This window comes from Poromitra crassiceps (genome assembly GCF_964638095.1).
Source record: "Poromitra crassiceps genome assembly, chromosome: 20".
In the NCBI taxonomy this organism is placed as follows: domain Eukaryota; kingdom Metazoa; phylum Chordata; class Actinopteri; order Beryciformes; family Melamphaidae; genus Poromitra; species Poromitra crassiceps.
The window spans coordinates 26572049-26586636 of record NC_139637.1 but is presented as its reverse complement, the minus strand read 5'-3'; the positions used below and the strand labels follow the sequence as shown (position 1 = coordinate 26586636).

Sequence of the window (14588 nt, the reverse complement as noted above, 5' to 3'; positions counted from 1 at the left end):
ATGTTCCCACCATTCCTCCTCTCCTCCACTTCTTCTTCTCGAGCTTGAGACTTGACTTGATGCACAAAGAGAAGACTTGAGTGACTTGGGACTCGAGCAACATTGACTTGGTCACACCTCTGTTCAAGCTCAAATGAAGTAAACACAAGGCTGAGAAAACATTGTGTTTCCTATGTTAATATATAATAATATATTGTCTTTTTAAAACAGAAAAAAAGGCCAGCACTCTGAATATCCTTTTCATAAATGTAATAGATCTGGCTCAGAGTAAACAACGTACACGTTTCAGCAAGTTGCCTTCATCAGTGTTGTGACAATCATTCAATCGATACATGAATCAAAGAATAACAATGGATTGCCAGCTTACACTCAGGGTGAATAGACATCAGGAATAGTACTTGGGAAAGAAATACCAATAATTATAATAACAGTATCTACAATAGTTAAATGATCATAGAAAACGTAGAAAAATAGCCTAGAAATATAGACAATAGTAGAACATAGAAGTATAGAAGGCGTCTCAGAATATTAAAACGTATAAAAAAGGTAATTATTAACAACAAATTTAACAATAACAATTTCTAATAATAATAATTCTAATACAAATAAAATTCTAATAGTAACAATTTCTTAGTAATGAAGCATGAGTCCGTTCAAACAACATGAGCCCTCATTTTACGTAACAAAGAGTGATGCGAGCACGGCAGACCACTCAGAAATCCTGCTATTTTGGAAAGAACTAGTGACTAGTTTGCATCCCTGTGACATCACATGTGTACAGTTTCATTTAACAAACAGTGCCCCCTGCAGTTTACAAAAACGAGTCTAGACGCAGCTATACATACCCCTTTCCACATATTAATGCTTTGGGGTCTCCAACCTGCACCTTGCTCTTTAACACAGTGGTCAGCTGTAGCATTATCCAAGACGTCTGACATCAGTCTGTCGAAATGTACCATCAAGTTAAACTACAGTAACAGTGATTTACTTGTATCCAATACATGCTATATATATATATATATATATATACATGCATGTTTTAACCAGATTATTATACAATATTTACAGATTTCTTACACAATTCATCCCAGAATCGTACACCATGCAGATCGCCAAGTTGTACCAAAACAATAGAGAACCATGGCAGAATAACAAAAGTGAGTAGTGACACTGCCACCTAGTGTCCAAACAATACACTCATAGCAGTCAGTGGGCGGGTTCAAAGGTCTGGATGCAGGCAAACATATTAAGAGCATTTCAGCAGGTTTCTCCACTTCCTTTGCGTGGACCACAGACTACTGCTGATTGGTTCACCACATTTCAAAGCGTTTGTCTTTCAGAAAGGGGCTTCTGTCCACGATGGCGTTGCTGAAGACTCTGAGAAGAAAGCAGAACAGAGAGAGTAAATGTTACTTCATCAGCCAGAAGAATGCTGTGTAACAGTGTTTACTCTAAACTCACACATGATTTCTCTGCAGGTCTGATATTACAAAAGAGTTCCTATATGAAGCACACAGACAGGAGGGCATTGATGCTCACCGCACAGTGTGGATGGAGGTGTTGATGGAGACCAGCTGGAGTAAACTGTCAGTCAGAGCATCAGTGATCTTATTGTGACTCAGACTATAACAGCAATAACAGACAAAGAACAAAACAAGATATTATTAGATTATGATCAGATTATCTCACACACACACACTCACTCACACACACACACACACACACACACACACACACACACACACACACACACACACACACACACACACACACACACACACACACACACGTATCTCCAGTCTAGTGGACTGACTCACTCCAGGACTTGTGCTTTGTGCAGGTGTGGGATCAGCGTCTGTAGCAGCTGGTCAGTGAGTTGACAGTGACTGAGGTCCAGCTCTCTCAGTCCTTCAGAACGTTCCAGGATCAGAGCCACAGCTTCACAGGCCCTCTGGTCCAGTCTGCTCTCACTGAGGTCCAGCTCTCTATTCAGGGCTCCACAGAGGGACTCTGCTCGCCTCACCGTGTCCCGTTCACTGTCCACAGAGACCAGGGACAGCAGCTGGAGGAGGAGGGCTTTGCTGCAGCTGAAGGTGGAGAGACAGAGCAGAGAGCAGAACGTTATGATGCTCAAACAGGCAGCGACCTGGAATATAGCTGCTTTTCAACCTAATGGTACCGGCTCATCTTGGGTCACCTCACCTTTTTTGTTTTCTATGTCAGTGGTTCACAGCTTTTCTTGTCTTATGTACCCCTTGAGCTGTTCTGCCATGTCAATAGTACCCCCTCACTCATGTGTGTTCTTATGCTGCCTTTCCAGAGCACAAAGGCAAAACACAAGCAAGAAACATGGTGGACCACAACAAACCTTTTGTTTGTTTGGCAAATAGCAAGACAGCTTAACAACGAGCAGTGGGGTGTACCACCAAGCAAGATTAGTGGCTTAGCGAGGTAACTTCAGGTTTAACCCTAGTTTTGCCGTACCACGACGCTAGTTAACTTCTTACCGAGATAGATCGGCATAGCAACTTATGCTCTACGGCTAACCTGCTTTGTAGCAGGTTAAGTTCAGAGGATAAGATCAAAACCCATGAAAGACCCACCTGCTTACCAATCAGCTATCTGGAAACAGCGAGTCACCATTCATATGGTCCCCATATGAAAAATACATTGCATTCAAATGAAAAGAAAAAGAAAAAAATGGCTCCTGTTGAATTAATCGAGGACTGAAGCCTTGCACTTGTTGCAGGCTACATTTAAATTAAACCCTACTTACTGTACCACTTTGGAATATGTTTTGATATATTAATTTTTGTGCTCTCAAGTAGGCTAGATACGTTTGACCCCGCCGATCGATTGCAGCTGAATGGTGAGTGGAGAAATATCACTAAACCGGTGTAAAAAGGTTACATAAACGTCTCCAAAGCGCACGGTGCCGTGTGCACAACGGAGCTGAGGCTGACGTTGGGTTGGACATGGTCATACATGTCAGAATAGCCTATACTATCTAAGCAATTTAATATGGGATCGCCTGAACACAGATTATTCATATCTAGGCTACTTCTGCATTTTGCAGCTGCAACTGTGTTGCTTTTGGCCTGTATGATGTGATTGAACCTAATATTATTTCCAGCATCATTATATGAAATATGGAGATATGCGACTCTGCTGCCAATAGCCTATATGTGACCACAAAATAGGCTATTTTTTATAAATGAAATCTATGCCATGTTACATGCCATGTTGTGTTTCCTCTCTCTCTCTCACCTCAGGTGGACTCTGTGCAGGACAGGGAACAGCAGGTCCAGTCCACTGTCCTCCACCTCACAGTCTTGTAGGTTGAGCTGTGTGTCCTGGCTGCTGTGTAGCACAGTGGAGATGTTGAGCTGTGTGTCCTGGCTGCTGTGTAGCACAGTGGAGATGTTGAGCTGTGTGTCCTGGCTGCTGTGTAGCACAGTGGAGATGTTGAGCTGTGTGTCCTGGCTGCTGTGTAGCACAGTGGACATGTTGAGCTGTGTGTCCTGGCTGCTGTGTAGCACAGTGGAGATGTTGAGCTGTGTGTCCTGGCTGCTGTGTAGCACAGTGGAGATGTTGAGCTGTGTGTCCTGGCTGCTGTGTAGCACAGTGGAGATGTTGAGCTGTGTGTCCTGGCTGCTGTGTAGCACAGTGGAGATGGCCCTGCAGTCTCCAGTGGTCAGATGCAGAGTAGCCTCCACTCGCTCCTGCTCTAGCAGCTCCACACAGGAGGAGCAGGACAGATCCAACGTGTGCTGCAGAGCCCTGAGCAGATCTGCTGCTGCCCCCTGCTGGTCCTGAGAGGCGGTGCAGCAGTAGAGGAACCTCAGCAGCAGATTCCTGTCTAACCTGGTATGAGAAATGATGCAGATTGCAGTCAGAAATATGATACATGTTATGTCAGTCAACAATCAATAAAGTCTGCAGGTAAACAACTAAACAAGGCAAAGAGACACCATAATGATGTATTCAATCTATATTTATGTTTCAAGCCTGCAGAGTCAGCCATTCCATTATTCTACATATTAGAGTTTAGGAATTGTTGAGTAATGTTGTGTACTAGGTCAAAGTACTGGATCGTGTCAGGTGACTTCTGTTTCATATTGACAGCTGATGTGTCAGGTGACTGTAGTTCAGTTTCATATTGACAGCTGATGTGTCAGGTGACTGTAGTTCTGTTTCATATTGACAGCTGATGTGTCAGGTGACTGTAGTTCTGTTTCATATTGACAGCTGATGTGTCAGGTGACTGTAGTTCAGTTTCATATTGACAGCTGATGTGTCAGGTGACTGTAGTTCAGTTTCATATTGACAGCTGATGTGTCAGGTGACTGTAGTTCAGTTTCATATTGACAGCTGATGTGTCAGGTGACTGTAGTTCAGTTTCATATTGACAGCTGATGTGTCAGGTGACTGTAGTTCTGTTTCATATTGACAGCTGATGTGTCAGGTGACTGTAGTTCTGTTTCATATTGACAGCTGATGTGTCAGGTGACTGTAGTTCTGTTTCATATTGACAGCTGATGTGTCAGGTGACTGTAGTTCAGTTTCATATTGACAGCTGATGTGTCAGGTGACTGTAGTTCAGTTTCATATTGACAGCTGATGTGTCAGGTGACTGTAGTTCTGTTTCATATTGACAGCTGGTGTGTCAGGTGACTGTAGTTCTGTTTCATATTGACAGCTGATGTGTCAGGTGACTGTAGTTCTGTTTCATATTGACAGCTGATGTGAAGGCAGGCGGTTCTGGGAGAAGCTACTGTTGATCACTCTGGAGATGATAAACATCTGTGATGGGAGGTGTCCACCTGATAACTCTGGTGACACACAGGTATAGGTGGTTTCTACCTAAATAGCATCATGGGTCATCCAGATCAGTCTCACAGGAAATTGTGTAATAGCAACATTTGTCCACAGAGCAAAATGTTGTAGTTCACAATAACAGCTCTGAAATTGTTAGAAATTGTCACATGTATATTGAAATAAGCCAGGGTGCGCCGCGTAGGATGTCGTGGGTGGAGGAAAAAACTATTTTCTTTCACACCGGGGAGCCGTGTTCAATCCCAGCGTATCCAAAGTGCAAGTAACCATAACTCATATTTAACGTTTTTGTTATTTAGGCCGAACTGAAACCATAATCCTGCCTTTAAACAAAGGGATTTACTTTGAAATGCAAACATTTTATTCCATAAAAAAAACATACCATGTAACCATTTTACAGCCGTTATTGTGAAACACTACAAATAAATAAATAAATAAATAAATAAATAAATACACACATATATATATATATATATATATATATATATATATATATATAACCATTTTAGAAGTTATTGTGAAAAAACTGCACCATTTTGCACTGTGGACCCACCTACAGAGTTTGCTGTGAAACTGCCTTGGGTCATATTATATCCTGTGTATTGGTAGTGATCCTTTGAAAATTATTATAATTCATACAGTAGTGGCACTCTATTGCTAAAGGAGTATTAACATCTGACCTGAGATGAGAGACTTTCTCCATTGTGAACAGGATGGACTCTACCCCCCCTGGTGGTAAGGAGGTCCAGAGCAGTTTGAGTTGGACTCCATCACTGTGTTGGAGGGTGAAGAGCAGAGCAGCACAGTCCACTGTGTCCAGCTGTCTGCAGGTCAGGTTGATCACATGATCTAATGACCTCAGTAAACTGGGTACACAGTGACTGGTGTGTGTTTTATAGATCTCTCTGATGGCAGACAACACCAAGCTGGGACTCGGCCTGAAATAATATTTAGCATAACATGCTGGATATTTACATTGCAATTACAAGGGCTTGTTTGAATAGTCATGGAATTGTTTACTCTATTACTGATGATAAGCATAACAATAATCTAATTAAAAAAATATTAAATTGGATCAAATGTATTTCTCTATACAGTGAAGAATAAACAAAGTAAAAGTTAAATAAAGTTGTTATATAAAACACCAACTAGTCAGGAACAAGTCCATAATGTAGACCGCACACTCCAAAGATGATGACCAAACTTGTCAAAAAGACTTGATTTATTAAGAACAGCGCGTTTCGCAGACGTGCTTCATCAGGTTCATTCACAAAGTGGAGATCAAGGTGTTTGTGATCTCCACTTTGTGAATGAACGTGACTAGTTGGTGTTTTATATAGTATCTTGGATTTATCTTGCTGTGACCTGCACCTCCCTTTGGATGTGCACGAGTAACTTTCTTATTAAATAATGTCGTATCACCTTTTAAAGAGAATCCTGTCCAGAAAGGGAAGAAGATCCTTGATTCTCTTCTCTGAGATCCTGTTCCTCCTCAAGTCAACAGTGATGGTCTGAGTTGACGGCTGCTGCAGCAAATAGTGAAGGACTTCCCAGTCCAGAGAGCAGGAGGTCAGGTCTCCACCAACCTTCCTCAAGAAAGACTGAGTCAGGTCCTTGTCCTGAATCTCATGTATGAAGACAAGGAGCTGCTGAAAGTTCTGTGCAGACAGTCTGAGGAAGTCACAGATCAGAGGACAAATACAAATGAATGACATATTTAGTGAACATAATATGAATGATTTATATGGTACAGTATATGATTTAGTGCATGTTTTAATGAATCAGCAAATAAGCAAAGAGATTTACTTGATGGTAAGAGGATCATGGTGAAGTAGCAATGTCATGAGAAAGTGGGCGTGGATGGAGAACTCAGTCAGGTCCAAACATCTGACTGTCCAGTATCTCAGTAGAGACGCCACACTACTGACAACCCTCAACAATACTCTGTCTGAGAGCTGGCTCCTCTTTAGGACAAGGGACAGCTCTTCAATGACCACTGGACAGACCACTGTCTGTGTTCTTACCACTCGAAACAGTAGCAATGCCATGTCTGCAGACAGTCTGCAAATCAAAGAGGGGAGAGAGTGAGAGAGAGAGTGAGTGAGTGAGTGAGTGAGTGAGTGAGTGAGTGAGTGAGTGAATGAGTGAGTGAGTGAGTGAGTGAGAGACAGAGTGAGTGAGTGAGAGAGTGAGTGAGTGAGTGAGTGAGAGAATGAGTGAGTGAGAGAATGAGAGTGAGTGAGTGAGTGAGTGAATGAGAGAGTTAGTGAGTGAGAGAATGAGAGAGTAAATGAGTGAGTGAGTGAGTGAGTGAGTGAGAGAGTGAGTGAGTGAGAGAATGAGTGAGTGAGTGAGTGAGTGAGTGAGTGAGAGAGTGAGTGAGTGAGAGAATGAGTGAGTGAGTGAGTGAGTGAGTGAGTGAGAGAGTGAGTGAGTGAGAGAATGAGTGAGTGAGTGAGTGAGAGAATGAGAGAGTGAGTGAGTGACTGAGTGAGTGAGTGAGTGAGAGAGAGAGTGAATGAATGAGTGAGTGAGTGAGTGAGTGAGAGAGAGAGAGAGAGAGAGAGAGAGAGTGTGTGTGAGAGAGAGTGAATCCTGGAATGATACACCTCTAATAGGTATCATTTGGACACTGGACAGACATTGTTAGGAGTAATAATAACACAACATAAATGCAGCATACCTGAGACTGTGTATTTGTGATGTGTGTCTAAAAAGCAGTGAGGCTCCTTTGAGAGAGATCTTGCTGGGTGTGAAGATGACATCCACACTGGAGCCACATAGTCGCAGAACTCTCCCCACAGACCGACAGGTTTTCCTGGGTAACTCTCCTGTTAACACCAGGGTGGAACCCAGGAGCTGGAGGAGAGAGGCCAACTGCTGGGTCTTCTCTCTGGACCTCACACAGATGGTTTTACACACATCCTGGAAGAACCCTGGATCATCACAGCTACAACAAGACATTATGGAATGAAATGTCAAATGAGCAGTGTTATACGTTTATGTTTTCTTGTGTTCAGACATAGGTTTATAGATGTGTTTTATTTACCTTGACAGTTTCGACGAGTCACTCTGGTCTTCTTCAGAAGCAGTTGCACTGACAGCTGGGTATGACGTGTCAACCAGTTGCTTTTCAGCTGTCAGTGCGACTGCTTCTGAAGAAGATGAGAGTGACTCGTCGAAACTGTCAAGGGAAATAAAAAACATCTATAAACCTATGTCTGAACACAAGAAAACATAAACGACTAATTATAAATGAAGACATGATGAACATCATTGAACTGAGCAGTGTTATAGTTTATGTTATAGATCAAAAGTTACAATTGAGAGCAAACACATCAAGTACGGCAAATTCAGCACAATATCTGTATCAGCTGTCATGATGTCACATAAAAGATCTATATTAAATAAATATGTTTCTGAAACATTACTGAGCTGAGGAATGTTATTCCTCTATTATGAAGCATTTACTGTTTATATGCTGCTTTTTCATTCACAAACTGAGCGGTTAGCAACATGTTCTTATGTACCGAGTATTGTTTATATTTGTATCTGATGTACCTGAGTTGTGAGATGTGAGGCAGACACTGTAGGAAACTCCACACTTCACTCTCTTCATCTGACCAGCTTGTCAGCTCCACTGGTTTCTTTTCTGATTGGAGTTTCAGCACTTCCAGGAGGAGGGAGGCCTTTCTCTCTGAGAGGTTGATGGTCCAGACTGCAGGAGCTGACTGGTAAACTGACTGTAATGCTGGAAGGACACTCCTGCCTGTTTGAGTCTCATAGTCCTTCACATGGGAGTACAGGTCCAGGAGGAAATCACACTGATGCTTCTTTTCATGATCATAATTAATGTGATTGAGAGGGAATGTGTTGTAACTGCACACTGATGATAACAGCTCCAGTATCTTCTCTCCTGTCTGTTGTTCCCTCTCTGCTGCTCCACAGAAGAGATTCACCAAGAACTTGACTTGTTCTGAGTGTTTGCCGCTCTGATAATAGAAACTGCAACAGTGAGAATGAATAATTATGCCATGATTTGATTTCTGCATCATATAGAGAACAAAACAACATGGACAGACACTGTATCTCTTAAACAGTCTGGAGAAATCAGACAAGAGAAAGTAATACATATTAATCAGCTTTAAGTATAAATACAATGCATCAATCAAGAATAAATATCCTCGTATTGTCTAGTGAGATTGGCTCACCCCCACCCAGAAAGGGGAGGGTGAGACATAGGGGTTACATTTTCCATGTGTGTGTGTGTGTGTGTGTGTGTCTGTGTGTGTGTGTGTGTGTGTGCGTGTGTGTCTGTGTGAAGGTCCAATCAAATGGAGGGGGGTAAAAGTTTTCTTTAACCAATCAAATCGCATTGTGCAGGTCATGTGTGTGAGTCTCTGAGCAGGGACAGGTGAAGGTAATTCTCCCTGCAGGTGTCTGCTGCTGGTTTGTTTTGAATTGTAGTGATTTCTTTGCTGTTCTTTCTTTTGAACTTGTTTCTTCCCTCTTAGTCTGAGCATGTGTGGTATTGTAAGCCCCTCACCCTGCTCATGGGACTCATTCAAACGATTCAGCTATATTGAGAATCAGGAGATTATAAGACATTTCGGACACACACACACACACACACACACACACACACACACACACACACACACACACACACACACACACACACACACACACACACACACACACACACACACAGTTTTGGTCCGAGTGAACTTTCTATGGTCTCTCCTGATTGTAAAATATAGCTGAATCGTTTGGTTTGACCAAGTAAAAAGTATTTATTGGAAATATCAATGGAAAAATAATTTTATGAAATGTCTATGGAAAAATATATGGCAGATGAAATCCCTTGGTTCATATGCCTAAGCTGGAAGTGGGTGTGACTTTAGCTCTGGAGGTGGTGTGTGTGTGTGTGTGTGTGTGTGTGTGTGTGTGTGTGTGTGTGTGTGTGTGTGTGTGTGTGTGTGTGTGTGTGTGTGTGTGTGTGTGTGTGTGTGACGGCCCTTTCATTCTAATGAGAGTTCCTCACCCAGCAGCACATAGCCTAGCATAAACACTGCAGGAACAAAGTCATGACGTGCTACAATCTCTTCTTCTTATTTAGTGTTTATTAGGCATATTGGTGTTTTGCAAACCAGCATAAAGTAACTGTACTTGATCCACTCAGAAGCGGCTGCTGAGTGACACCTAGTGGTCAGATTTGTGATTTTTCTTTCTTTCTTTAATTCAGTATACCGGTTCTGTGTTGGGCGGAATATCAAACCGGTTTGATTTGTTTGTTTATTTTACACCGGCCCAACTCTAATTGTGTGTTTCACACAGTCACACATGACCCTGATGTATGGAGAATATGGAGTAAGGGGGTAAGCCCTTGTTTATATGTAGACTGAAATCATGTGAATGAATTATAATCCATTTACCTGAGCTGTGAGATGTGAGGCAGACACTGTAGGAAACTCCACACTTCACTCTCTTCATCTGACCAGCCTGTCAGCTCCACTGGTTTCTTTTCTGATTGGAGTTTCAGCACTTCCAGGAGGAGGGAGGTCTTTCTCTCTGAGAGGTTGATGATCCAGACTGCAGGAGCTGACTGGTAAACTGACTGTAATGCTGGAAGGACACTCCTGCCTGTTTGAGTCTCATAGTCCTTCACATGGGAGCACAGGTCCAGGAGGAAATCACACTGATGCTTCTTTTCATGATCATAATTAAAGTGATTGAGAGGGAATGTGTTGTAACTGCACACTGATGATAACAGCTCCAGTATCTTCTCTCCTGTCTGTTGTTCCCTCTCTGCTGCTCCACAGAAGAGATTCACCAAGAACTTGACTTGTTCTGTGCGTTTGTCCCTCTGATAATAGAAACAATGGAAACTGGAACAGAGAGAATGAATGATTATGCCATGATTTGATTTCTGCATCATATAGAGAACAAAACAACATGGACAGACACTGTATCTGTTAAAAGGGAGAAAACAGTAAAGAGAAAGTAATAAGTAATAAATGTTTATGGGTTGTTTTTGACATATTTGTGTGGTAGATCCTGGTGTCAAAAAGGTCTTAAAATCTACTATAGACAATAAATATGTGAACACATGACAGCAGAGGATCAGCATTAAGTATAAATACAATGCATCAATCTGGAATAAAATATCCCCCCCCCCCAACAGGGAGGGTGAGAGGTATTACATTTCTGTGTGTGTGTGTGTGTGTGTGTGTGTGTGTGTGTGTGTGTGTGTGTGTGTGTGTGTGTGTGTGTGTGTGTGTGTGTGTGTGTGTGTGTGTGTGTGTGTGTGTGTGTGTGTGTGTGTGTGAGTATGAGCAGGAAACTGAGTCTGGTTAGATTATAATGCAGTTTAGTCATCACAAGCTGCCAACGTGGATTTCTCAGCAACCGAGCAAACAGATTTCAAAATGGAGTTCACTGTTGACATCAGTGTGACTTGTACATGCTACTGTAACAAGCTAGTGTTTTCACTCACACAAACACTGTTTTTACAGAGAGTTGTGTGGAGTGAAGACACAACTAGTGCAGCTGGGATCCAGCTATTTGCTGGGAACTTCAGTAGTGGTGGGTGGGGGAAGATGCACACGTCAGCACACGGTGTGTTTGTTTACTAGATTAGAACGTTCATGTGTTGTTTGGGTTGATGAGACATATCAGAGTAGTGTCAAAGAAAAGGAAAACTGCACCAATATGGTGACATTTTGAATCCTAAGCCGACCAAACAGGTGAGCTGAAAAACACAGACGATGTCATGTTTAAACACCATGATGTATACAGAGCCAAAGTCACACCCACTTCCGGGTTAGGCAATAGGCATACGAACCAAGAGATTTCATCCGTCATTTATTTTCCATATATATATATTTTCATAGACATTTCATAAAATGCTTATGAACATAGTTTTACTTGGTCAAACCAAGTGATTCAGCTGTTTGGAATCAAGAGAGAGCAGAGAATATTTCAGACAAGAACAAAAACAAACAAAAACAAAAAAAAAAATCATTTTTTTGTTCCAAGTGAAATGTTCTATGGTTTCTCCTGATTCTAAATATAGCTGAATCGTTTGGTTTGACCAAATAAAAACTTGTTTTCATAAACATTCTACAAAATGTCTATGGAAAATAAATGGCAGATGAAATCCCTTGGTTCATATGCCTAAGCTGGAAGTGGGCATGACTTTGGCTCTATTAGGACGTGTGTGAGTTAAGTTAAGTTAAGTTATCCTTTATTTATCCCCATGGGGAAATTCATCCTCTACTAGGAACCTTCCTAGAACTAGGAGCAGTGGGCAGCCACAGTGCAGCGCCCGGGGACCAACTCCTGTTCTTTGGCCATTGCCTTGGTCAGGGGCACTGACAGGAGTATTAACCGTTAACATACATGTCTTTGATGCGTGTGTGTGTGTGTGTGTGTGTGTGTGTGTGTGTGTGTGTGTGTATGTGTGTGTGTGTGTGTGTGTGTGTGTGTGCGTGTGTGTGTGTATGTGTGTGTGTGTGTGTGTGTGTGTGTGTGTGTGTGTGTGTGTGTGTGTGACGGCCCTTTCATTCTAATGAGAGTTCCTCACCCAGCAGCACATAGCCTAGCATAAACACTGCAGGAACAAAGTCATGACGTGCTACAATCTCTTGTTCTTATTTACTGTTTATTAGGCATATTGGTGTTTTGCAAATCAGCATAAAGTAACTGTACTTACTGTACAAGTGACATCTAGAGGTCAAATTTGTGATTTTTCTTTCTTTCTTTAATTCAGTATACCGCTTCTGTGTTGGGCGGAATATCAAACCGGTTTGATTTGATTATTTGTTTATTTTACACCGGCCCAACTCTAATTTTGAATGAATTATAATCCATTTACCTGAGCTGTGAGATGTGAGGCAGACACTGTAGGAAACTCCACACTTCACTCTCTTCATCTGACCAGCCTGTCAGCATCACTGGTTTATTTTCTGATTGGAGTTTCAGCACTTCCAGGAGGAGGGAGGCCTTTCTGTCTGAGAGGTTGATGGTCCAGACTGCAGGAGCTGACTGGTAAACTGACTGTAATGCTGGAAGGAGACTCCTGCCTGTTTGAGTCTCATAGTCCTTCACATGGGAGCACAGGTCCAGGAGGAAATCACACTGAGACGCCTTTTCATCATCATCATCAATATCCATGTGATTGAGAGGGAATGTGTTGTAACTGCACACTGATGATAACAGCTCCAGTATCTTCTCTCCTGTCTGTTGTTCCCTCTCTGCTGCTCCACAGAAGAGATTCCCCAAGAACTTGACTTGTTCTGAGTGTTTGTCCCACAGATTAGAGAAACTGGAACAGAGAGAGAATGAATGATTATGCCATGATTTGATTTCTGCATCATATAGAGAACAAAACAACATGGACAGACACTGTATCTCTTAAAAGCTATGGAGAAAACAGTCAAGAAAAAGTAATGAATATTAATCAGCTTTAAAGGCCGGCTTTACCGTGGGGAATATGAATATATATTAATTCTTAAAAAATCTTAAATTTCGAATCCGTTGAAATTTTTGAAATTGCTTGTTCACAGCCAGAGAAAAAAAAAATGAAAAAAAAAAAAAAAAAAAAGAAAGAAAAAAAAGAAAAAAAAAAAAAAAATTGGGCCAGGTGACGCGTTTCGCGTCGAAACGCGTCACCTGGCCCATTTTTTTTTTTTTTTTTTTTTTTTTTTTTTTCCCTCTGGCTGTGAACAAGCAATTTCAAAAATTTCAACGGATTCGAAATTTAAGATTTTTTAAGAATTAATATATATTCATATTCCCCACGGTAAAGCCGGCCTTTAAGTATAAATACAATGCATCAATCAAGAATAAATATCCTCATACTGTCTAGTGAGATTGTCTCACCCAGAAGTAAGTGTGTGTGTGTGTGTGTGTGTGTGTGTGTGTGTGTGTGTGTGTGTGTGTGTGTGTGTGTGTGTGTGTGTGTGTGTGTGTGTGTAACAGATTTCAAAATGGAGTTCAGTGTTTGCCTGTTGTTGTGTGTATTTCTGTCTGTCCTCTGAAAGCTTACGGATACATACGGACAACAACAAAAAAGCCTCCTTTTACAGCCCCTCCTTGTTTAAAGTTTTGTTTTGAGTTGGTTCGTATGCCTGAGCTGGAAGTGGGCGTGACTTTGGCTCTATTAAAGAACTGGATGTGGTGTGTGTGGAAATATGACGGCCCTTTCATTCCAATGAAAGTTCCTCACCCAGCACATAAGTTAAGTTAAGTTATCCTTTATTTATCCCCTTGAGGAAATTCATCCTCTGCATTTGACCCATCCTCTACTAGGAACCTTCCTAGAACTAGGAGCAGTGGGCAGCCACTGTGCAGCGCCCGGGGACCAACTCCAGTTCTTTTTGCCAGTACCTTGGTCAGGGGCACTGACCGGAGTATTAACCCTAACATACATGTCTTTCTTGATGGTGGGAGGAAACCGGAGCACCTGGAGAAAACCCACACGGACACGGGGAGAACATGCAAACTCCACACAGAAAGGACCTGGGACGGACCGGGGTTCGAACCCGGGACCTTCTTGCTGTGAGGCAACAGTGTTAACCACTGAGCCACCGTGCCGTCCATAATACGGCATAATAACATAGCCTATACCATAAACACTGCAGGAACAAAGTCATGACGTGCTACAATCTCTTGTTCTTATTTAGTTTTAAGGCATTTTTGCCCAACCCTTGGTTTGCGGCTGCTGAGCGACACCTAGTTGTACAATTTGT

General features: G+C 42.0%; 1 protein-coding gene across 1 annotated transcript; it reads right to left on the bottom strand.

Moving 5' to 3' along the window:
- Positions 1-263: 263 nt before the first annotated feature.
- On the bottom strand, positions 264-8515 carry LOC310794990 (uncharacterized protein). Its single transcript, XM_083657014.1, has 9 exons — positions 8398-8515; positions 7520-7786; positions 6643-6897; positions 6259-6507; positions 5517-5774; positions 3268-3864; positions 1818-2087; positions 1540-1623; positions 264-1377 (listed from the first exon to the last, which is right to left on the bottom strand). The coding sequence occupies exons 3-9, from the start codon at positions 6882-6884 to the stop codon at positions 1311-1313; spliced, it is 1767 nt and encodes a 588-aa protein (XP_083513140.1). The 5' UTR covers positions 6885-6897; positions 7520-7786; positions 8398-8515; the 3' UTR covers positions 264-1310.
- Positions 8516-14588: the final 6073 nt, after the last annotated feature.